General features: G+C 41.5%; 1 protein-coding gene and 1 long non-coding RNA gene across 3 annotated transcripts in view; both read left to right on the forward strand.

Moving 5' to 3' along the window:
- The window catches only part of PTDSS1 (phosphatidylserine synthase 1), a 28,761-nt gene extending 21,484 nt beyond the window's left edge, over positions 1-7,277 (forward strand). Inside the window, exons 10-13 of one of the 2 annotated variants that reach the window (XM_038127183.1) lie at positions 1,468-1,567; positions 2,743-2,811; positions 3,342-3,411; positions 4,770-7,277. In XM_038127183.1, the coding sequence (XP_037983111.1) occupies positions 1,468-1,567; positions 2,743-2,811; positions 3,342-3,411; positions 4,770-4,882 (352 nt within the window). In that variant the 3' untranslated portion in view covers positions 4,883-7,277. The remainder of the gene's footprint in view (positions 1-1,467; positions 1,568-2,742; positions 2,812-3,341; positions 3,412-4,769) is intronic. The other variant, XM_038127185.1, reaches the window with a different exon arrangement.
- Positions 7,278-7,363: 86 nt separating this feature from the next.
- LOC119697081 lies at positions 7,364-8,178 on the forward strand. Its single transcript, XR_005255715.1, has 2 exons — positions 7,364-7,666; positions 7,905-8,178. It is a non-coding gene; the product is annotated as an uncharacterized LOC119697081 (long non-coding RNA).
- Positions 8,179-25,981: the final 17,803 nt, after the last annotated feature.

The following is a 25,981-nucleotide window of genomic DNA, read 5'->3' on the forward strand; positions in this document are numbered from 1 at the left end:
TGAGTGTATCATAACCCTATGCTTGTTTCCTGATGGTGGTCTTTCTTTTCCCAGTCTAGTTTCATGATTTTTTTTACTCTGCAGCTGGATCAGTAAGAATAATATAAAACCAAGAAAGAAAAATAATTAGTGACTAAAGAGGGGAATGCTGCTCTCAATTTTTTGCTAATATGTATATCATTGATTTATGTTTTGGTCAGTTGAGTGATATTGCCACATTTTTAAATTTTGCCCCCACTCATCGTGCTGGAAGTCACATTAAATAGTACAGGGAAAGCGGTGATTTATTACTTGCTCCAGGACCATCTCTGCAATACGAGTGATTTAGTCAAGCACACATTTACCTTCCTCTTTCATGGGGGAAGCTGGGTCTTCCCTGACAGGCAGTAGTGCCATGTTTTTGTGAACTGGTTATTGAGAGTGCTGGTAGGGAATGTGTCCTGCAGTGTCAAGCTTGGGAGACTGGAACACTTGACGTAATGTTAAGTGTTTCTGCACACAGGTGAGGAGGAGTTTTCATACATTGCTCAGATGTACAACCTTAAAGTCTCTACTGAACAAGCTAACTATTACACTTTAAATTTAATAGCGTTTTTCATTATTTGCTTCAGATTGAGATGAGTCAGTTTCCTACACTTTTAATGCAGGTTTTTAGTGTCACTTTTCTACACTTGTATTGTTAAACATATGTAATTTTCTCTTCAGGACCTATACAAACTAGATTTATTTTCATGGCAGACAGTAGAAACTTGGATTCATAAACAAGTGGTGGAAAAGCCTTCTTAACTTTGAACCTGAAAAGATGTAAGCACATGGTAGCAGGGGGAGAGATGGAGATACATTTTTTGATTCTTTTAATGTCAGAGAGGAAAGTAAAAACTGCATTTTTTTTTCTCTCACAATCCTCTGAGGTTGTTGTGTGGACCTGAGTGCAAAGATAAACCAGAGCCAAATGCATAGATTCTTGGAGAATTTGAAATGTTTCAAATGAATTTTCTCATATGTGAAAATATGTGCAATATATGTGAAGCAAACAAACTGGACAGTTTAGAATTGTAGTAAATTTACATGTAGTAGAGAAATAAAGCACAGTTCTAGTTCATCCATCAACGGAGTCTCTTGGGTATTCAGCATGGACAGGAAATTCATATGTGGTGAGAGCTGAAGCACAGTGGTAGGCACAATTGAAGATTCTCTGCTATTGGCACACACTTCTTGTTCCCTTGAGCCCCATGGAACAGTGAACTGCCTGTCAGTCACTTTTTGTGTGCTGTTTATGCTGAGAAAAGTATAGAAAGAAAATTACATTTGTCAAAGAATTTCAGTTCATGGTGCTGTCAGGGAGGCGTGTGCTCACTAGAGGGTAGTGCTTGCTTAGAGTTGACAGTCTGGGGTCTGAGTTGTGAACATGTGAGTTAAATCCTTAGTGTTTTTAATCACTCTCCCCCTGCCTTCATTTACCCACAGGGTAATTGCCTTCCTTGAAGCTATTGTGTGCATCAAGTTTGGACAAGATCTTTTTTCCAAAACACAAATACTGTATGTTGTGTTTTGGCTTCTCTGTGTGGTAAGTGAAATGTCTCATGTGAAACATAAAGCATGACAAAAGCATTGAAAGCATCTAAATGGCTTCCTCTCTGGAACACTGGCAGCAGGGGATCATTGTGGGGCAATGCTGGTAAAGAGCCTTATGCATGTCCTAGTAAAAACAAATGCTAGATTGCTTAGAAGTCACATTAAAGGGACTAGAATAACTTATTTTCTCATTTCTTGACATAGCAGATTACTGGTGCTTAACAATGAAACAAACAGTAGTTCTAGGATGCTTTATCTTTATGAGAGATGATGTCAGTTCGATTAAGCCTAGCTTTGGTGGAGCTTGCTGTAGTGCCTGCTGGAAATGAACAGGAGTTAATGGATAGTGTTAATAAGCAATGTGTGTTGTGCTACACTGAAGTCTTACAACTACATAAACAACCCTCATTTATCAAGCAAATCATTCTCACTAAGCCTGTAACTTTCTGTACTTCAGTGTGATTACTGCAAATGCAGCATGAAATGCCCATTTTATAACAGTAAGTGGACGTTTGTCTTGCCAGACTTGAAACTCTGATGCCAAGCACATTTTTCATGGTCAGTGGAAAATAAGGCATTTATAATGGGCTGACAGATAAATACTTCTCTCTTCTAATTGGGAACACAGTTTGAACAGGTGATGGGGAGTCAGAATTTATTGTTCTCTTATTTAGCATGGTGATTTCATTCTTTATACTTCAGAGGAGAGAAGTATTGAATTGCTTCTCTGATCAGAGTACCACAAAACCAAGTATGTAACCTAGCCTGAAGCATGGGCAGAGAAGGAGAATTTTGTTTTCTCCCAGTCTGGTGGTTTCTGATAATATACCTACAAGTGCCTATCAGCTGCCTTTGTGTGATGACTGTACAGAATGTGCACAGAAATCCTGCTGGCAGTGTTTCCTGTGGGTGATCTGGATGTATTTTCCTGCTCCCATTGAGAATTGTTCTGCCTACCCCATGGTGGCAGGCTCAACTTCAAGCATGTAGCTTGAAGTTGACGCATGAGTCCTACTCATCCTGACAAAAGATGCAGGGAGGAACGGAGCATGACAGTCTAAATGTGGCATCTCCAGGGACTCTGAGACCTTGAATCAGCAAGGAATTTGGGAAAAATTATACAGATTGTTTTTCTTGTTGTTCTTTTTCTTCTCCTCCCTTGTTTAGGCCTTTACAACTTTCCTGTGTTTATATGGAATGGTTTGGTATGCAGAGTACTATGGCCACCGAGAAAAGGTACTTACATAAAAGAAGCCTGATTTTTTTTTTATTCCAGAGTTAAGACTCCAAAGCTCCTAGATTTTGGAATTCTTTACCAGAGTTAGCATAAATAGGGATAAAGGGGGGATGGTCTAGAGTGTAACTGAAGTCAATAGAAAGAGCTCTGAATTCAGCAGGCTTTGGACAGATCCCAAATTACACTGTGGTTTCTAAAGAATGCTGTCCTCTTAGTGACTCAAAATGAGGCCGTAATTTTAGCAAAGCGTTCAAGGATGAATGGTTAGCTAATGTTCCCATTGTACAGGTGGAATGCTAGGGGAATATTAAGAATACTTGGTTACACAAGAGATCATGTGGCAAGTGGTGAGTTCTTACTGTAATCAACTATGTGGCGCTTTCTAACTAGGAAGGGAAAAGTCCAAAGTACTGTCTGATGTTTTATGAGGAGTTCTGCTACAGTTTCTAAGTTTCTAAGTTGCAAATGGGAAGAGAACTGATAACATGAACCACCAGAATCCCAATGACATGCGTCCTTGTTTTTGCAGACGTTATCAGAAAGTGAAGACAGTCCATACAGTCCAGATGCTTCCTGGCTTCATTCTAAATTCAGCAGAGGTATTGGTACTTCTGTAGCTGTATTCCTGAAATGGTATAATTAAAACTCAGCACTAGAAAATGAGGCTTGAGAAACTTACCTAGTCTCAGCTGGACTTGTTTTAACATCTCTGCAGGACCAATGCAGATAAATCATCTGCAGAGCTATTTTTCTTTGCTCACTTTTAAATTCTGATTCTTGGAAATGTATTTATTTTTAAATGTGTCGACTGATTTTTTTCTGGTGTTACTCCAGGCCATTATTGTAGGTGTTGGGCATTATGCATTTCATAACTGTTGTGAACAGGTTTTCTCTCTGAACATTGCATGTTTGATTTGCTGTACTTTTATTTCTTCTTGGTAAGAAATAGTCAGCAGTGGGCCCTGGAGCTTGTGTTCTTACTTACACTTGCCTTGTCAGTGCAGCCCTGATGGTCGTAAGCAGCTTTCTCTGCACTAAGCAAAGGCAGCTTCTTTCTGACTTCTTTTCCCTACAGCAGAGGTATCTGCCTTCTCCATAGGCTTTTTGGTGTGGTCTTGCTTATTGAATAAATATCAGAAATTCACACCTGGAAGTTCTCTGTCAGAGTTTATGTTTCAGGTGTTTGTAAAATTAAAAGTATTTCTTATTTATCATAAGCTTGAAAAGCACCTAAAGCAGATCTTTATATTTCATACATAATTTTTCTGGATGTTTAGAATTCTCAATTTAGTAAATTTGTGGACTTTTCTATTTTGGAGAAAAATGATTTGCATTCAGAATGTTTTTCCCATTTATGCCTGCTGGAGAAATCTGACCAAAAAAAACCCTTCTCTGTAACTTCCTCTTACTTCATTAATTACAGGCTTCAAGCTTCTTTCACATTTTCTTCTTGATTTCTTGTTTTGGTGCCCACTGCCTCTCATTTTTTCTCAGAATAAAACATATTCTGTCACTTGAAAGACTGAAATCTAGAAGTGTACTCTTAGAAGACTTTGCTTACATAATTCTTAATTTCTGCCACTCAGAAAAATGGAGAGGTTTAATTATTGATATGATTTAAATTGGAAGATGTTTCACCACTGTACTCTGCTATAGGAAACTTCGAATTTTTTTTGGGGGGGAGGAAGGAATTTTACAGGAGTCTTAAGAATTGCTTAAAAAAAAATAGGCCACTAGATGGAGTACAAGTATCAAGCAATTTGTATTAGCCTGAAATAATCCATACTGTTAACACTGTAGCTCTAAAAAGCCTTACTGCCTTTCAGATAGGAGCTTGACAATGTCAACTAAATAAATAAATAAATAAATAAATAAATATATATATATATATATATATATATATATATATATATATGTGTGTGTGTGTGTGTGTATTAAATAAATATTTATTTCTCAGCAGGTGCTGACAATAGTCCACCAAAACATTCAGTCAACAGTGAAAGCCATTCATCTAGAAGGAGGAATCGACACTCCAAATCAAAAGTATCAAATGGAATTGGCAAGAAATAAAAATGGTATCTAAAGACATCCTACAGTGTGACCAGAAGTGACAAAGAAGATCAGACCTGGCTCTGAATTACCAAATGGAAGATTGATTTTTAAATTAAAGTTTGAAAAAGGAGGTGTTGAAGAGAAGGATGTTGAAGATGGAGCCACCAGTGTAGTGCAGATCATTGCCTGATGACACTTGCCATGCACTGATATAAATCTAGTTTCTTCAGTGTGTGGCAGCAAAAGTTCATGAGGGGTATACTGGAAAAAAATGTCATTTTGTCATAGCAGGTACTCCCTGTTTTGTGTTCAGGTGTTGCAAGGTCATTTTTAATACATTAATTGAGGACTTCAACCCAGAGGTTAGTAAACTGATAGTGAATTGCTGTAGTTGATTGCATTTTTTTTGTTGGTTTATTGTGTTGTTTTCTAGAAGAGTATGCAACCCTTTGACTAAAAGCAACTCTGCCCTTCTTTCTCAGTCTCACAACAAAACTTTCCCATGCAACTGTTAGTAAGTATTTAAAATTTTCATATTGCTTGCTTTTATTCAAAGGTTCTCTAGGCCTTATGTTTTACCAGGAAGGAAATGGGTCCAGGTTTCTTGTAAAGGATGTGAAATTGATCTTCAAACACAGAGGTTTTTTTTTTTCTACATAGTCCTCGTGCTTGAGTCATACATATTCATTTTTTTAAAGTTTTTAAAATACATTTATAAAAATCTGCTTCATAGTAGAGGACCATGCCTCCTGTCCTCAGTGACAAAGGTCATGTTATTTCATTGTTTTTCCTTCTCTACTGTAGTGTATTTTGCATTTTCAAGTGTAAATATGTCTTTTTTTTCATCTGTGCCACATTGTGTGCAATATTTCTTCCTACTTCCTTCTATTTGCTTCCATCCTAGCTGGACCCAGAAATCTTGTTGTCTTCAGACTGATATCAGAAACTGCTTTGAAGGCTCAGATGCCCTACTGAGCTTGGTGATAAGGCAGTTTTTTTTACTGAAGCCGAGTTGCTTACCATCTCCATAAACGTAATTATTTGTGAAGACTTGCAGTAGTCTTTGGTGTCTGAGAGGCAGCATGATGTGATAGAACCCATTGCTCTGGTGTTTCCTATCATGCATCAGATATTCAAAAGCAAAGTTTCTCTTTCTTTTCTTTCTTGCAGGTTTTTTTTGTTTGTTTTTTTTGGTTGGTTTTTCTGTTTGTTTGTTTTTTGTTTTGGTTTTTTGTTTGTATTTTTGAGAGGGGTGATTTGCTTTTTGTCTGGGTATTCTTTGGGTTTTTTTAATGTATTGATTGTTATATCTAGCAAAGTGGATAGTTCTCCAGCAGTGAATGTAATGATTAAGTCAAGAAGTAAGCAATCATGAGCAATCAGTTTCTGTATTAAGTTATCAAAATGTTTTAGTGCCAATTAAATTTTGGGATTCAAGGCATTCAGAGGGGTAGGTAGCTTAAGCAAGGATAAGTAATACCCATTAGTTACTTAGTCTTTATGAGAAAATAGGATTTGCTTTTTCTTTGACTAATGTTACTGTGATTTGCCACAGGCTAGGTACTAAAGAAAAAATGCAGCAGAGACTTCTATACAAGTGTATGATACTGTAAATAGAAGAAAGTATCCTGTGTAATCCATCAATTCCTATGTGCCACAGATTATCAATGTTTTCAATGCACTTAAGTGTTGCTGCTGAGCTCTTCAGAGGCCTTTAATTTCCTACCCTACTTTTCAATCAAACATGGAGCATACAGCTTGGAAAGTAATGTAGTAGAAGCTGCTGTATCATCATCATTGCCACAGTGACATTTAATGTTACATGAAAAAATATGTTAGGAAGACTTTCAGGCTCTCGTACAACTACTTGGTTTTCATTCATGCTATAGCAATTCCATATATTGCATTTGTATTTGTAATGTACTACATATTGATGAATGTATTTGTAGATTTTGTTGGATACTGAGACTTGTTATTTCTTTTATTTCCTTGGTTGAAAACTCAGTCTGTGTAAGACTGAAGAATGGCATTGTACATTTTCTATTGATTCAATACCAAAGCAAGAGATTTGAAATCTAATAGTTTAGGTATTTTAAGTACTGTGGTTTTCCAGTGTGAGAGCCTGTTTTGTATTGCAAGGGGTATACACACCAACTATGTATACAAAGCTTATGTGTGTAAACAGTTGCTAAAGTACAACATCTGCCTGGCTCGGGGACAAGCACATGTTTTGTAAATGTAGGCCTGGTGCTCACATTGCTGAACTGCACCCTAAAAATACTGGAAAGAGAAATATTGAAGTGTCATCTTGATGGAAGCTGACTTCTGTACACTATTACAACAGCTTTGTCCTGAAAAAATGTTGTTTGACAACACATTTAAATTATTTCCAATTAAGTATTTTTACTTTAAATTTTTGTGTTTGGTTGGGTTTTTTTTTTTTTGTTGTTGTTGTGTGGTGTTTCATTTGGCAGGGGGGTTGGGAAGGGTGTTGTTTGTTTGGGGTTTTTTGTTATTTGTTTTGGGTTTTTTGGGGGGGGTTGAGGGTTTTTGGGGGATTTTTTTTGTTTTTGCTAGTAGTTTTGGGTTTTTTTCTTTCTTTACTTAAAAAGAGAAATTGCTAGGGAAAAGGGAAACGTAAGTAAATTATTCAAGTACTGCTTGGTAAATGGCACTTTTTCTCCTCTGTCAGCAGTTCTGGCTGGAATTCACATGTGTTCTCACAAATCCTCCACTGACTGACAAATGTATTTTCAGCCCATCACTTTGGATCTGAGCTCTGCACTGGAAGGCATTGGAAAGGTGCTTTTGATCACTGCTGTAAAATTAGTGATCTCGGTTTTATCAGCTGCTGTCTATGTGTTTAACACCTATAAATGACAATCACTGAGCTGTTTAGCAACAACAGCGAGTTCTGCTGCTTGAACAGTGTTTTGTAACAGTCATGGGTGTGCTGTCCTGTTTTAAACTACTTGTTCTGCCATAGCCTCTCATTCCTACTTTCCTGCTTCTGATGTTCTTTCCTTTCTCTGTCCTCCAGTGACTCCCGTGCTGCTGTGGAGAGATTGGAATTGGCCCTCCAGAGGCTGTCCATCAAAGTCAGTCATTGAAGGGAGGCTAATTTGAGGCAGCGTGGTGTAAGCAGAGGGTAGTGGCAAGAACTTTAAGTGGTAGATTAAATAAAAATGGAGAGTTTGAAAATGGATTTGTACAATGAACCAGAGCTTGTGTTGAGTACTGAATTCCAGTATTAAGGTTGCTGCACGGATCATACACCACATCTTATTAAATATTTTGAGTGTGGTTTTGACCAATTCTTTTGTTACTCTTCTGTGAAGATTATCATTTGATGTTCCAGCTGTTAAAACTTTTTTTTTTACTTTGTTATCACAAGAGGACACAGATGTCACCACATATTTAATAATTTTTGAACAGAACTTCTCTGTATTGATTGCAAAGTATTGTATTTTGCAATAATTGTGTAAATCAACCCATGTCACTGGTATGTGTATTTGTCTGTACCTGTAAGGCATAGGAAATTGACATACTGCCTTTAGAAGCTCTTATGTTTTATTGTAAGTAAATGAATTTTGACAAATGCAGTGGTTCCTGAGCAGCCTACAGTGCACTCTAAGGTTTTGCTGTAATTTATTATTTTGGAGCAGCTGATCTGATAACAAGAACAGTTGCATTATCCCTTCTGCAGTTTTTCTAGTGTACAGGATCAGTTCTTGTCTTACTAGTTCTTTTTGGGTTTTACTTACTGTTGGATGGGAGAGCTGAGTTGCAAGATGGTTCACAACAGACCTTCAAAGAAGAAACAAGGCCTCCTGTACAAGGACTGTAGGACAGGCTGTCACCTAGTAAACAGCCAGTATAAAGGTGCCACTGAGTGCCTAAATCACTTTGCTTTGGCTTCCACTGCTGACAGTTCCCACAACAGCAGTTTCCAGTTCTGTTATACCTAAGACCTATTGTGAGCTGTTGATTGCTCTTCAGAGCCAGATGTGTAGTTTGTAAAGCAGCATAGCCTTCCTTTTCTTCTTCAGTTCCTTCTCTATACAGACATTGAATACTGGGACTTCCTGATTTGCTGGGAAGGACTTTCCTTCAACATGACTTACCTTTTGAATTCTGGTTTACAAAGAGGCCATACGTTCTGAAGTTGTAGTAAAGTTGGGGATAGCCTGACTTAAGCTGGTTCATAGTGTGGGAAGAACAGCTAAAAGTCAAGTCTTCATTTGTAAACCTCTTCTGAAGGGTGGGAAAATACCTGATTAAAAAATTTATAGGAGCCACCTCTCTCAGAACACTGCTTACTACATTAGAGAAGGGGAGCGGAGGGTGTTTATCTTTTCATTCTTCATTGAAGCATTAAAAATAGTGGGGAAAATTGGAACAGTAGAAGAAACTTTGTATAAGAAGCAACACTTCAAAAATGTGCTCCTTTATAAGCATGGAGCTCTACTGCAGTTGAATGATCAATCTTTGTTTTATGCCTTGGTAGTTGCTGTTGAAGGTGGAGCTTAATCAGCAGTGCCAGATGGGCCTAGTAGCTTCATTTGTGCTCAGTCACCCTGTGGCACAACTTGCACACTATTAAGATCATATGATTTGACCCAGACTAGAAGCTGGAGCCAAAAGCTGGCAGTGTGATTGAAGTAGGTGTTGGTGTGCCTAGTTCAGTGTCTTGAGTGCTCACATTCAGCTATGTCTTGTTAATGTGTACATGGGCCTAAGCACTACTCTCCTGAGCTACCTGTTCCCTCTGGTATATGCTGGAGCACCCTAAGGAACACACAATTAGCTTTAACCAGAGGTTTGTGAGCTGCTTGGATGCTCAAAATACCTCTTTGGCTCCCTTTGTCTGCAGGTGTGATCTGCCTTCTTATCCACATCACAGTTTTCTTCTCTGGAGCCATGGCAGGCCCTAGTCCTAATTGAGTAAATTAAAGTAGTTCCCTAAAGGTGCAGTTTCCCAGTTGAGTGGAAATGTGTTTTGGACAAACACCCTGCCCATGTTACTATGGTGGTCAGGAATTGGGCACTTAGATATTACTCAAAGAAAGTAGGACTAGAAAACCATAAGCTCTTCATACAATGGGCTGAAAAGTACAAGGACAACCATGCTCCTGGCTTATGCCCAGCAGGGTACCTGGTCTGTTACCTTATGCCTGCTCACTCATCTGTCAGTGCTGTGGCTGTAGGTGCACCTCAGGTGTCTTCCCCTGTGCTTTCACTTGTATGAGCCCCCCCTGAAGCCAGCTGATAGGCTCGGCTGCTTCCAGCTTTTTTTGGACTGAGTGACACACCTTTCAGACATGTCAGCACAGCTGGGGCCAGAGGGCTTACCATTGGCAGTGTGAAAATAATACATAGGCTTTCAGGCTTGCTCACATTTTCTATTGTACCAATGAAGCCAGTACCCTTCCTGTACATAAGAGCCATGCATAAACCATGAGGGTGAGTCTAGGAACCCACTTTGGTCTGGAGAAAGTAGTTTGGTTTGGTTGGTTTGTTTTTTTCTGGATGATTCTAGATCTAGATTGCTTTTTTACAATTATGCTATCCATTTGAAGAACATCACAAAGAGTAGATCTTGCACAAGTCTTCTGTTGTATCTTTGTGACCTGTCTGTTCACTTAGGGCAGCTGCTCAGCAAAATGTATCAAATTCCTTTGTACTCTGAGTCCAAGTCATGATTATCTCAAAGAACTTTGGAAATTTGAGGTGTTAATTTTTATTTCCAGCTCCTTCCTGTGTCTCTAATTTGGATTGTATCTTCTCCTGTTTCTGTCATTTCTCAGTGAAAGACCAGAATTGGTCTCTCATGCTTGGATTTTGTTTTCCTCACAAAGGAGCAGTCTTGCCCTCAACAGTCTAAATTATATTATGGTAAGACCAAGTCAGTTTTTACTTCAATGCAGAAAAAAAAAAAGCAAGTGTGGGAAAGAATGCAAATTATAAACATTGAATTCCTATAATCAGCAACAATGTGAGTGCCAGACTATACTAAGGATACACATGGGTTCAATTTTCATCGTTTTTGAGGATCTCAGTTTTCAGATGATCATGAAATAAGTAGATGGCTTATTTAATGTTTTTAGAGTAGGGGAATTTACAGCAGCAGCATTCCTGTGGCTGTGATCCAAAGTATGTTCTACAACTGCTATGCCCTCCAGTTCAGTATTTTAGTGGATCTTGCTTAAAAAAACAATGCATAAAATAGTTGTGTGTGTTTGAATATGTACATATAAATCTACCAGATGAACTTTCTCATCAAAATGCTCAGAGCCTGGTTCAGTACAGTCTCTGTGACAATGACTACAGCACACCTGAGCGTTTGGAAGCATCCAAGTCTGTCTTTACCCCTGGAAGCTCCAGGAGCAGTAGGCATTAATCTCAGTTGCAGCCCCTAGGTGATGCTGTAACACAAACACACAAAGAATATGACCTGGATTTTCAAATGCTGCTTCTATATTTGGGCTACTGGCTTTAGCCACCCAGGCTTGGTTTTAAAGATTTCATAACTCCCGTTGACTTTAATTACAAGTGCCATGCGCACAGTCCTGCAAAGTGCCCTTGTTGTCAAACTTGCTACAGAAAAACCAAAGCAAAATAAAATCAAATGAGTAGCTTTGAGAAGACTTTTATTTAAAGCATTAAATGATAGCTCTAGGCTTTGGAGAGCAAGAGCAATAGACTTCTATTCTGGTTTCTACCATACACAGACTACCAATTTCTTGTCTGAGTACTTTGCTGATTTGACGGGAGCGCTACTTTCTCCCGAGGATCTTTGGGATGAAGCTCTGTGCAGGGTTCTTATGGCTTTCCTCCTATTCCCACTGGGCTTTGTGTAGGGCACCGGGAGGGATAGGATGACTGCTGTTTGAAAAGGTGGTTTGGTTTTTGCTCCCAGGAGCTCAGCTGAACCAGGGCATGATCTCCAGTGCTGCCCATTCCCTTGAGTTTGTGGCTGTAGCCATGAAGTTGTGAGTTTATCTCCTTGCTCAGATAAGCCTGTCCCTCATCCCTGGGATGCAGATTGTTATTGCTTCATGTGTTTATGAGGCTCAGAGTTTTGGATGACTCAGAGTATTTATCAGCAACCATTCAAAACTTCATACCATCTGCAAAGAATTCCCATTTCTCCTTGAAGTGTCATTTTTTCTAAAGATTTGGAAAATCCTTCTGGTCACAAGGCACCCAACTTGTACCAATTACTATGACTTCTATCTATTAACACTAAGATGGCTATTGGGGGAAAAAATCATTTAACTTTTATATGGTCAGCTGGAAGAAGAAATTCCAGCCGTCATTCCTTGCAGGAGGAAACAGTGCCCTTACTTTTCTCAGGCTGGTTCTGCATAGGGAAGCCACTAATATAGGTAAGCCTGTATTGGTTTTTGTTGTAGCCTGACTTCAGTACTTAATGGAGAGTAAAAAGAATACAGTGAAAAATATTGCTAAGAGTAATATTTTTCCATTAATCAAATAAATAACCTGGAAGAAAGCCAAGACCTTTTATTACATTAGCTGAAACATTTAGGTTTGTGTTTTTTCTTATTTATGTGCTGTAAGGGTTGTAGGTGATGCAAAATGATGCTTATAACATTTAAAATACTATTATTTCTATACTATTATTTCTGCCCTTTTGCTGACTTTGCCTTATTTGGCTCCCAAATCCACATCTATGCATTCCATTTGCCCACATTTAAAATGCATCTGGAATAGCAGGACAGAGGTTGGGGTGGAGAAACCAGCTAGAGCTGAATTGCAATTTCCTGGTGACATGTTCTCTAAACATCCCAAAATATCTCTCAGGGTGAAATGTTCCACTTGGTGACTTCGGGTTTCGGCAGCACACGCTGTTCATTCAGTCCCAGTGCTTCTCACGGGGATGGTAACATGATTACCAGTAATGATCTTTCATGCTGTAGAGTTTTTTTTCTTGTACCACTTCCATCTTGAAGAAATTTCTTTGGAACAATGCACAGGTCACTGCAAACTTGATGGGGGGAGTGGCCAGTAAGTTCATGTTAAAGAATAGAAATGGGGACAAAGGGTAAGTCACTTGTCTACATTTCCTCAGGAAGCTGAAGACAAAGAGAAGAGTAAAATCCCAGACCTTTGGGTTCCATGCTGTTATCTGAAAATTACCATGGGACTTCCTAATAAAGGGCTTGCGTAGTAACTCCAGGAATATTATCCACATCTCTTAGTCCTTAAAAATTAAAATATAATGTTAGATGGAACAGGAGCAAGGTGATACCCCCTCCATTGTTATATTCTGATCTTCATTTCATTTTGTTTCACTGGCTTACTTCAGTTTACCTACCTTTTCCAGTGAGCTTTCATGACCGATACCTTGGCTGTTGATGTAAAATTAGGGTTTGCTAAAGGTGGATCAACACACATAGGGCAAAGTAGAAGATCCTGCATACAAACTGGGAGAACTCATTGAGAGCCCTTTGGAGGAGGACTTGGGGGTTCTGGTGGGTGAAAAACTTGACATGACCCAGCAATGTTTGCTCCCAGCCCAGAAAGCAAAATGTGTCCTGGGCTGCATCCAAAGCAGGGTGGCCAGCAGGGCAAGGAAGAGAATTCTGCCCCTCTGCTCTGCTCTGGTGAGACTTCACCTGCAGTGCTGTGCACAGATCTTGGGTGGACAACTCCAGAGAAACATGTTTGCTGTGGGTTTTTTGCTCAGGCAATGCTTTCCTGCATGAAGAAACTGTAATTTGTGAAAGTGGATGATTTGGTAAAGGCCTGCCACTAACACCAGGACCTTAAGGCCCTCATGGTTTTGGTTTTGCATTTATTGCAATTGCTGAGTGAGCTGATCTTTGCATGAATGTTTTCCATATTTTGTTATAGCAAGAATTAAAGAGATAATGACCCAGGTGTCTTTGTACCAGGTTAAAAAGTTTAAATTCCTGTTTTTTAAATACTGTTCTTGAGCCTGTCAGACCCTGGTGTTTGTTTCCATCAGCCATGCTCTTCTGCCTTGACACATCAGAGATCTTTCATTAAGTACTAATTACTTTTTGAACTTGATAAGAGGATAACAGCCATTTTAAAGTGAAAAGAAAAAGGAACTAAAATAAAGTCTTTGAGCTGGGCTCCTGGCTCATCTCCATCTTTCCACCTAATATGGTTCCACAAGGCTTCAGCTTTGGGCGGGTGACAGTCTGGATCAGCCTCTGTTCTGCTCCCCTAACAAAGACTTTTCACTCTTCTCCCTCGGCAGCCACATCACTTTCTGTCATGCAGCAGTCAGCCTCTCCCAGCAGCAGATGGGATGCTTGGATTCATCTCCACTTCAGACAATTGACAGAAGAGCCTCCATTAGGTACAGAGTCCCCATAGACTTCCTTACCAGTCAAGAATATTCTTTAGGCATCTTCAAAGAGCAAGGGAGGTTGTAGGTGGTTTAATCACTCTCTGGAGTTGCAGGTGACCTCCAAAGGAGCCTTCACTGCTAAGAGCAGGTGTGTAGCTACACCAGCTTTCTTCACATTGCATCACCTCCTGCGAGCATCCAAATTACAAGGGATGAGTCCAGGTACATACTCCTGGTGCTCCACTGATTTGAAGCATCCATCTCTTTTTCTCATTGGTCCTCACAGCATGATGCAGTTATCTAGATACAGGAATACTGTACTTCAGCAATGGATAATTCCATCTGATGAGATGGGAATTACATGTCACCCCTTTTCCTGATGGTGTGCTTTTAGGATGCTGCTGATACTCTGAGCCATTACGGCACAAAAAAGGGAAACTAAGGGTTCCATGCTGGAATGACATTCACCTGTTTTCTTACTGGACCTGCTAAATTTGAGGCTGCATTCCTACTAGTGTGATAAGCAATATTCAGCATGGCAAAAGATAAGAAACAAACATTTATTTCTTTCTGCTTTCAACTCCCCCAAGCTGTAACTCATCTTCTCCAGCTTCCTTCAGCTGTTAGAAGAGGGTTAAACAACCTCACTAGGAAGCAGAGAACTTTATCATAGCTAAAGAGGATTAACGCATGCATAATCCCCTTACAAAGGCACTTGCCTTCCAACTCCAGTGTGTAAAAATAAAAAAAGGATTGGATCAATGTTATTTTTCTTATATCTAATTCAAGAACAATAGAGCACATTAAGTAATTAAACTGTTCACCTGTAAGGTGCTTAAAAGCAAAGCTGCTGGCAGATATATAATTAGCTCCAGTTAGCTGCTTGCTTGTTTACTTCTGTTAATTTACCCAGAGTGGGGTCTTTGGGCTTGGAGCTTTATTTAGAAAACATTTTATTACTGCATGAAGCAGTGCTGTGGATAGGCAGGGACCAAAGACAGAAAAACAGAAATTAGATAATTTACTGAGCCAACATACATGCTAATAAATGATATTTCAGGTTCTCTTTGTTATGCCGTCCTCAGTTACTGGCAATTTATCTTTCGTCAGAACTACAGTTCCTAATAGGTTGGGTAAAATCACCCCAAATGTTACTAATTTTCCTGTGTTGTCTTTCTTCTGCGGAGGACCCAGTCTGTTCTGCTTGTCTCTGCACATGACATGCAAAACAGCAGGCTTTCAACTTTCTTTAAAGGAAGGATGACTTAGAAAGATGCAGAGCTGTGCATTCCCAGACCATGACAGCATTCTGAAAACAAGGAACATATCAGGACTACTCTCTGTACCATTTTCATCAATGCCTGTGAAGGGGTGAAGAGCAGGATTTTTGCCTGGTTTCCCATGCCACCTCTGCCAGACTCCTGACTGCCCAAAAGCCAGGGGCTGTGGGTTGACAGACCACGGCAGGACAGACAGACAGACCTTAGTGGGTGGAATGGGAGAGGAGAGAATGGCAGGCTGCAGCTAACAAACAGCTCCCTTGTCATGAGCTACAGGCATTGTTGCCCATGGGTCAGGACAAGTAATTCTGCACGGGTTTTATAAAATGTCTTGAAAAAATCTGGCAGCACTGGGAAAACCAACCTTGGGAATGATTTGCAGTTGTTTGTTTGTCTGTGTCAAGGGGTGACTCTACAGAAGAGCCCACAGTGTATGTGATCCGAGTAAGACATATGGGAGGCTGGAAGATAATGACTGACACCAGGGAGGAGGGGGAAATAATATTATACTGATGTTGTGTGAGCACTGTAGAGGAAGTGAGTCTTTAAAGTGTGAAACCTCTAGCACTGGAAAAGATAAGCAGTGCCTGCAGAAATCAGCTTGTGGGATCTGTTTCTCTTGCTAAGCTGCCTTTGAAGATTGAGGGGCTGTTTTGCTTTCAATACCCCCAGGGAAATTTTTCCTCCTTTCTAGTCTTGCCATTGATCTGAGCTACACTCCCAGATCTGTAGGTGTCTGTACTCCTGTGGCAGGCTGTGATAAAGCCCAGTGGTTTTTTGAACAATATAAAATGATTGTACTTCACCTCCCTTTAGGTCTCGAGTTCAACGGCCACAGGAGACTGAGCCTGTCAGCAAATGAGCCCTTCACGGCTTCTGCTTTCTTACTGAAGTGTTGGTTTCATGGCTCCTGACAAGTTCATCTCGATATAAAAATGTGTGCAAGTTGACTCTTCCCCCTCCCTTTTTCCTTTTCCTGTGGAAAACTTTGCTGTCCCGTATTTACTCTCTTGCTTGGGGATCAAGGACTAAACATGTGCCTGCCAGCTCCCCTGCCGAGTCCAGGGCTCCACCTTCCCTCCAGGGACTGCATGTTCTTTAAGAAATTGGTTGATGTTGAAGTGGCCTTGGACAGACTAAAAATCTGGAGAAGCTCCTCCATCACAGAATCATAGAATATTCTGAGTTGGAAGTGAGCCACAAGGATCATCCGGGCCAACTCTTAGGTGAATCACTGCCTGGTTCAGCCTTTCCAGCTGTCAGTAAGCAGGAACCAGATGTGGACAGCTGCTGGTCTAGTACAAGGCCACCAAGGCCGGGGCAGTTTTATCAAAGGTGGATCCATCCATCCATCCATCCATCCATCCATCCATCCATCCATCCATCCATCCATGTGAATTCTAAGGCCAAGTTACTCAGGTTACCTATTTACACCCACAACTTACTAGCTTTGATTCAAAGGTTGAACTAGAAGATGTACTATCCTGAAGATGTTCTCTTTTTAACCTGTGTCTCACAGAGAGGCATAAGTTGCTTAATGCAAGGTTGTCATCTGGTGCCTGTGACACTTGACTGGTGTCACAGCTCAGTATGTCCAGGGACATCAGACCTACCAGCTCAGCAGGCATGACTGCATCAGCTCCCCCAGCCTACAGCCACACAAACACCTTTCCTTGCACAGCAGCTGCGGCCTTCCTGAGTGGACCCAGCCAGAGCCATGCCTGGAAAGCTTGGGACCTCTTGTCCTGCTCTGCTCTGGAGCTTGCACACCCCCAGCACTGCAGGATGTCACAGCCCACCTGCTGCTCCTGCTCTCAGCTGGCAGCCAGGCACAGGTACAAGGCCTTGAAACTCAACTCGGGCAACATGCACAGGGTGGAAAAAGGACAAATCCCAGATATATTGTTTTCCCCTTCTTTTCTATCCCTTAATCTTTCCTCTGGCAGCCTATGTTTGACTGATAGTGAGTCCACATCAGCTAATTACAGTGTCCTAAGTATCTCCAGCTGTTCCTTGACAAATGAAGAAATTGTCAGAGCTTGACCCTCATCAAAGAGACTCCTGGTCTCCTTTGGCTTTCCCCACAGGGCATGGAGGCAGCAAGTGGCACACTCAGCCACTGTCACATGCAGACATCCTCTCTTCAGCCTGCACACACAGCTCCACATCAGCAATGGGGAGTCCTACACGGGAGCCCCAAACCAGGCTTGAGTGGGAGGCTGCAGGAGTGAAACAGGGTCTTGTTGACCAAGCAACAGAGCCGGCTACCTCAGGGAAGACAGAGGTGCTGTGAGTGCAAGAGCAGGCCAAGAAACCAGTCAGCTCCATCAGAAACACCTATGGGAACAGCTGGGTCGGAGCAGGAACTTGAAGCCACATCTCTAGATGAGAAGCTATAGACCTTGAGAGACTGACTTGGAAACGGGACAAAAGGTAGCAATTGTGTTTGTTTGCCTCGCCCTCTGACTTCACCCTTCCTGTTTCAGATGGGTCACCCTGACTTCATTTTCTGACTTCATGGAACCACGATGAAGTCTGGATAAGAGCACTGAGGGCTTTCCTGGTAGGTTTGCAAATGCATTTGGGCTTGGATTCCATGGGGTGGAAAAAAAATCTTCAACTGTATTTCTTTCCCCTGGTCCTGGAGTATGGTGTTTAATTTACAAATCTTTCAGGCTGCGGGCAGGTTGCAGTGGTGTGACCAAAAGGGCCAGAATAGGAGTGCATGGGGCTGTGGCTGGAGAAATCTGATGTGGGGTTTTCCAGTTAAGCTAAATCTCTTCCTCCCCAGCAGGGTTAAAGTTAACTCAGCTGTGCAAACTCATTTATATTCAGCCACACGTGGCTATAAATGGTACTTTTTGTTCCTGACAAATATGAATATAGTATTTGCTCTGAAAACTCACCATTTCTCATGAAAAATCTTTCTCCCTTGCCATTTGTCTCCAAGATGTTGAATTTTACTTGGCAGATGGACAGTGCAGGAGGGTGGCCATGCTGCGTGGGAAAGAGTGAGTGAGTGCCTGGGATATGGGGCATCCTCTTTTCTTCTGAACTCTTGTGCAAGTTTTACTCATTTAATATGGTGAAATGCAAATGGCAAAAAAAAAAAGTGTTCATCCAAACTGTTGAGGACAAAGAGAAGATATCCTCCAGTGAGAGGATGGACAGAATAGTGGGTGATACAGTCCCTGACAGAAAACTTGTTTCATCTTATTTTCCAGCTTGGAGATTGGATTTAAATAAGGGAGCTGACAGGACTCAGCGCTGTTATTCAAAGGTGTAGTGTATTTTTTCAGCTGCCCTTTCTGTACTGCTGGGTCTGTAGTCTGGATATAATGGCCTGGCACACAGACTTTGCTAACTAACTGGAAGAGAGTACACACATTCACTTGACTGGTGGTTGTTACCAAAGAACATCCATCATGACTAGTAAGTCACGGGACCCATGATATAATTTTTGATAGCATTAAGAGAGCCATATCTAACACATCTCTCAATTACACAGGCACTCTTGCCACTGCATAACAGAGCTAGTTGGATGGGGTCTGTCTCAGTCTGGAAGGTACTCAATGAAGACTTTTTCAAGGATTTGAAAATTTAAGTTTTAAAACTTTCCCACTCTCAAAATCAGCAGACTGTTGTTTTTGTTTTAATTTTGTTCTGGAATTATCATCTCAATCCTTCAAAAACTATAACATTATCTACATAATGCCAGTCAGACAAACCCATCTAAGAAATTTCTGCTTGAGCTTTGGAAATAATGGAAAAACTCTCCATATGAATATTTCATGTTGTAATGTCAGAAAATACATATATATAGGTGTGTGTGTGTATATATATGTGAACAACTGCATATCATTTCCCTTGCTCTGTGAAAATAATGAAGAAAGATTATTGGATAATACTATGCTGTTGGCCACAGAGCTGTTGTTCTCGGCACAGAAGGGCTGACTTTACATTCTGTTTACAAACCCAACACTTTAACCACAGGCACAGAACTGAGGAGCACAGGAGAAATGGAAAAGCTATTCAAAAAGCTGGCAGTTGACAACGGGATCTTGAAAAATTATTTCCTTGGATTCAACTTAATTTCTTCTTCCCCCTTTCCAGACAGGACTCTGCTAGGAGACAGTTTGGTTCACTGTGGTTGAACCAGCTGTTGAAATCCCAGCCAGCTCCTGAGTAAGCAAAACACTAATCAGAAGCTGCCTTCAGCAAGCTTTGCTTTCCTGAGCACCGCTGTCTCCTCACTCAGGCAGCGTGCTGCCCATCACCAAATCAACAGGCATCTTACTCCTGCCTGGCTCTTGAGCAGGTGCCTCTGCCTCCTGGCCCCCTGCTATGCCCTGACAACCATCCCCCTGCCACTCCCTGTCCCCCCATTCGGTCCCCTCAAACCATCTACAGCAGTGAAAAGTTCCTTATGCTCTGATGGCTTAGACTCTAGACTTCTGCCAGCACAACACTGTTGGTCTAGGACCAGGGGTACTTACAGCCCTGACAAACAGGACATCTTTGACCAAGGGGCCAGCAGTCAGAGCCCTCCTGATGGGCTGTTCATGGCCTGGGCAAGGAGGTGCTCAGGGAAGCAGAGCTAACTGGAGGCAGTTTCTGATTAGTTTATAACTCATTCAGGAGCTGGCTGGGATTTCAACAGTAGGTTACAAATCCTATTCAAGACCTCAATTCTGTCTGCTCCTTCACCTTAGAGTTAAGTGCGTCTGTGCACCTCCAAGACTGGAGCCAGCCCTGGATTCAAAGGCTGATTCAAAGGCTTGAGAATTCAAGCTCTGAAAGTACAGGCTGTCATTCCCATTATTATTTTTTTGCAATTCCATTCCCATGTCCTCACCTTTAACCAAATGGAGGATATTCCAAGGCAGCAGTACAACACTGCATGCCCCCTCTCCATGCCATTTCTTGCAAGACCAATCTGCATTAAGAGGGGCTGGTGTTTCCCTGCTTGGCTGTGGAACACTGGGTGTCCCTACCATGACTGAAGGGGGCACTGCAAAGCCACCCCACCTCTTCCAGCTGCACAGACACAAGCTCAAGCTTGCCCTGCCATATGGTTCTGCTGCTAATTGTGTGGAAACTGCAGAGATGCTAAGGCTGGACACACAGATTTAGCAGTTTAAACATAAGCCTAGCTAGGGCTTGCACTGAAGTCCTGGCCCTGATGTAGCACCAGACACGAGGACACCTGTGGCTGTGTACCTGGGGTCCTCCTGCTGCAGAGGTGGCCCCAGCTGGATCTCTCCAGTGGTCCTTCTCACTCACATGTTCTGCAAACTCTTCTCCAGTGATTAGATAAGAGTGCCCATTGACTTTCATTTCAATTGTTCGTGACTGGATCAAAGGATGTATGCTCTCTTTGCTTCAATTATGCAGTTTGGGCTAATGTAGTCCAGATGGCTATTTCATCTCAGCCTTTATATTTATTCATGGCCTTTCTATTTAACTTTCCTAAAACAAATACTCACTTGTAGGCATATATTAATTCAAGGAAAAGAACTGCCTCAATCAATATGTTGAGGTTAAGTTTCTATACCACAATAGGTCCTATGTACATAATTTCTATTTTTATTACCCCACTTCTAGCCTCAGATATAGAAGCAATTTCTTTAAAGTGTTTACTTTGGCTTTTTTACAAATTTACAGAAATGACATCTTCTCTGATTATTAGATTTACAATATGCAGATATTCTTTCATTGACCTTTTAGCTAAACCCTTCTGCAAACTTTGGCTGAATATTAATAAATTTGCAAAAATACCAAGGAGCCCAAATGTTTGCCAACATGATATTGCACCATCTCTGACCACAGCATGCCTGTCCAGCAGAGGATAAAATTTGTTGTTGAATTTATGTGCCATCTTGCAACCAATGTGTGAACACAAAGAGTGGAAAAGCTCAAGAGACCACCGAGACAAAAAGTTTTCAGTTAGCATTTACATCATCTTTTAAACTGGATCCGCAGGTTGGCTGTTGTGAGTTGGCTCAGAGGCTGCTGGTGGAGAGCCGAAGGCAGCGCCTGGCAGGAGATGTCCAAGGAGGGGCAGTGCCTGGCTCTGGGCTCAGCCAGAGGGAGGGGACATGGGAAGCCTCAGTTTAATCTGTCTGGTATTTAATTTGGGCTTTTGGTCCTTGTCTGGATAACAGGGTTGTGATTCTCTTGGTACACTTACAATAAGAATATCTGAAACTCAGCTGCAGCCAGGCAAGATTTTCATTTTGGGTAATCTGATTTTAGCTTAGGGGATTAGCTGCTCCATAGTCAATGGCCAAATCTAATTGTCATTGTAGTTTTTCTTCTGGAGCCAACAAGTGTTAATGTCTTACAAGCTGGGCTTTACTTCACACCTTCTCTTCTTAAGCAACCTCTCCCAGAGCATTTGTAAACAGAGGAGGTGATTTCAGACCCAAGCATGAGGAAAATGGTAGCAATCACTTATCAATTTTTCTGTTGTGTGAAACGGACACAGTGGGCCACCTTTTAACATTCTGGATATTAATATTGGCCTAAAAATCTTATATATATATTTATATTTAGCATTTGTAATATAAACATACTTTTCATGACATAGGTTAGATGAAGTTTTCCAGAACCAGATCCTCTTCAGCATTTTACACCCATATTTTTATGTGTGAGTGACTGCTCCAGAAATCAGTGTGAAACTGGGACAAGACAGCTCTCCAAGTTTCATTAAAGATTATTTTTTTGGTTTGTAAAACAGCTTCCTCCAAAGTTTGTTTGATTTAGAATAATAATTTAAAAAAAGGATGGTGAAGCAATTTATGACAGCTCTTCCCTTTCCTGCCACCCCTGTTAAATCAAAAAGACAGTTAGAAATGTAGAGTTAACCTAAGCACAAATCCTAGCCTGAGAAGAAAAGGAGACAGCAATGATTGTATGAAGACAAGTTTTCTGTAATGCCACTTTCTTTTTGGTTGGATTTCTACACCAAATGAAGCTAAGGTTTAGATCCATAACCTGGCTGCTCTCAGAGAAATTATTCCAATCTTTACTAAGACTAAAATCAGGGAAAAAACGCTGTGATGTCTTGGAAAGGCAGATAGATGAAAGACAGCTTGCTCTGCTTTGTGTGGAGGGATAGCATTGCTAACACCACATGAATGTAAAAAAAACATCCACACAGCGATGCTCACCAGCCTTCAGACTCTCTGCCCATGGAGCTCCCTGGGGGAACCCTGAAAAACCAGTTTAAAGTCCCTCCCAGTCCATGCTTCAGAGAAAACCCCAAAAACTCCTGCCTGAGAATCTAAGTGCTTTCCCATGAAATTATCTCAGACTAATTGGAAAAGCAGTAACAGTATGCAATTGCCCTCAATGCAGTGATATTTAGAGTTTGCCTGCACAAATTAAAGTCCACCCATGTGTCAATATTTCTCCAACTTTTAGGCCACTGGCGTGCTTACTTATCCCCAGCCCCGAGCAGCTCCAGCTGCTGTGGGTGAGCACACCCTGTCTGTGGCTGCTGGGATGGATGGAGGCAGGACCTGCTCAGCTGGGTGCCCTCTATTCCAGCCTGTGGAAGTCTCCATGTACCTAATGTGCTCCTGCCCCACTGCTAGCCAGCCTGGGTGAGGTGTCTTGTTTGTATCCAATGGCATGGGTAAGACTGGGGCTGGCCTCAGGTGCTTGACCCAGGGCAATATTTGTCCTTTCAGTTGGGGCCTGCTCTGCTTACTCCCATCAGTTCCCTGTCAGGAGTAGTCGCCACTGGCAAGGAATTGTAAGTCTTGGTGGCACCACGTGCACAGATGGTGTGGGAACAGGGAACAACAGGGAACAGAAGAGAGGATATGGGATATTCAGGGCTTAAGAGATAGTCTTTCCAAGGAAGGATGGGGAGATTATTTCACTTCAAAGCCCCCAATGGCAAAGGTCTCAGTGAAGAGCCTAGGCTAGAAATTCAAACTTCAGCTTGGTTTCAGAGTCACTGTGCATACCCTGGGCAGTGCAAATACTTTTAGTTACTGTGGATACAGGAAGAACTGTTAATTAGTCCGTTTTCTGGGTAAGCAATAAGTATTACAATAAAATCTGGCCACAAATTTGGTGGTTTGGATTTCTGTGTCTTAAATAATATCTTTGTGAACATGTTTTCTAGATCTCTTCCCAGACTTCCCATGGCAAACTACCCAGTACTTTGGAGTGTAGGCTTGCCCAGGGCCAGCAACATGGGAAGTCAGCACAGCAGTGCCTGCATTAACAGCTGAAATCTTCTGCAAGAATTTGGATTGTAAATGTTTAATCCTTCCTGTGGTTCCCGCCCCCCCACCCCTGTAATGATCACACAGAATTTTCATAACCCTTTATGTGTTGAAAAGAGGAGCCAGGTTTCTTGCTGTTTACTGTTATGCATAATTTCTCAGATTCACTTTCCTTTATTGTTGTAGTTTTCTTTCCTCTGTTTTAACTCATCCCCACAGGCAGTCTTCAGCCAGATTACTGACAACTGATTTAATCAGTGTTATAGGGATGAACTCTGAGAAGGTCTGATGGCACAGCATGAGCTGCCTGGAGCTGGCAACCAGTTGTAACATACCCCAAGTAACTATCCTTTTCCATTTATTTTTGCAGTCTTGAGTGATGATGCTCGTCTTCATAAATGGATTGGTTTTGGACAGCAGGATGCTACACTGTTTTGAGACTTCATTATTATTTTAAATAAACACCACTGAAGTACCAGGTGGTAATTCTACTAATGGTCGGAAATCAAGTCCCACACCCACCTTGGACAGGCCAAGTCAAATCTTCTTTTGAAGACGATTTTAAGAGTACCTCTTAAAAGAAAGATAGTGAAAGATAGTGTGAGTGCTGTGCTGTAGAGCTGGAAACAAGGCAGGCCATTAGGAGCCTTGGGTAGGGTGAAGGGGAAAGGACTCTGCATGGGTCAGCTTGCACCTTAGGGCAGGTTGACTTCTTCTGGCAAGGGGCTGCCTGGGAGGAGTGATGCATGTGGCTGGCTCTGAGTCAGTGCTGTTACCAGCTCCTCTGGCATGACATCACTACTCAGGAAGCATTAATTTTAGCAACAGAACGTGACTTTGTGTTGAGGGGAAGTACACAGAGAGCTTTGAGTAAAAAGCACATGACTACAAAGGAGTGTGATTACTTCCGAATTGTGAAATAAATGAAAGTGGCTTGTGTATTGTCTTTCTGTGGTGCTGCTTATAGACAGCAGTTGTACGGCAGCACTTGAGTTTCCTTTCTGGAAATATGCTGCAGACCACAGGAAATTGCTAAGTTTAAATAAATGTGTTTATTAACTATATAGGAAAACTACCAAGTCTGGACCCCTTGTGATCACATTTCCCATTACATTCTGGTAACTGTTTGAAACTCAGGCAAAAATCCTGAAACTCCAAATAGTAGAAGCCACATGGGCTGTTCCTGGCTTCAGCAGAACTGCGTGAGGATTTGAAGAGGGACTGAAGCATGGAGTAATGCAGCCTTAGATATTTTGTCCAATCTTTGCAGCATGGGATCTCAGATGGCTCTGGCTACACAAAATTTTGGATTGCAGCTCTCCAGTTTCCTTGCCATGTTCTCAGTTCCCTTACCTTGAATGTAGACTAACTTTGCATTAAAGAGATAATTGCTTCTGGCAAGTTGGAATGTGGTAATTGCCATGTGCCAGAAATTGCTGCAGTCAATCATGCCTGCTTCTGAGATCCTGCCAGAATTACCTGACTCACCTTGGAAACCCAGCAGGTAATGGCAGGATTGTATAAACTTAATACTGCCATGAGGGGAAAAAGGAATCCCGTGGAGGCAGGCACAAGAGGCTGCTGACCACAAGACATAATGGAAAAATATAATGCCGAAAAAAAGTTGTTTTAAGGCCGTTTGATTCATTGGTTTCCTCTTTAGAGATGTAAAAGAAGTGAAGAAAACCACCTCAGAAATAGAAGAGAACTTGACAGTACCCATAATGAGGAATAAGGAGGAGCCTTTTGCCGCCATAGTGTGGGCAATGACTGACTACATGCCATTATCAAAGGTTAATATCTGAAAACAGTACTGGCCAGCATTTCTGTGACTGTACAATGCTCTGAGATTCAGCTGTTTGATGCTGCCTGTCATCCTCTGGGAACACAGCTGGTACCACACAGATAGAAAAACACAGAGCCTATAGCTTCCTAGGAACTTGGGTCTCCCAGGTTGCTACAAAGCAGCCCAACAACTCGTTGAAGTCCTTTACTAAAAGGATCAAGCTCCATCTTAAAACCCATTAGCTTATCTTGTCCCTACTGCCTGACTAGGAAGCTGACCCATGACCTCCATGTCCTTGGATGGTCAGGTAAGATTTTACAGAGAGCAGCTCTGAGGTCTCGCTTTGCTAAGCTGAAGGAGCCAGCTCCATGCATTCCTGTCTATTAAGAGGAGCCTGGCACAGCCAGAAAGCCAGAGAGGTGGAAATACTCTTCTGGAAGATTTTGAGGTGTTATTCCCTTCATTACT

Source organism: Motacilla alba, chromosome 2, assembly GCF_015832195.1.
Source record: "Motacilla alba alba isolate MOTALB_02 chromosome 2, Motacilla_alba_V1.0_pri, whole genome shotgun sequence".
NCBI lineage: Eukaryota > Metazoa > Chordata > Aves > Passeriformes > Motacillidae > Motacilla > Motacilla alba.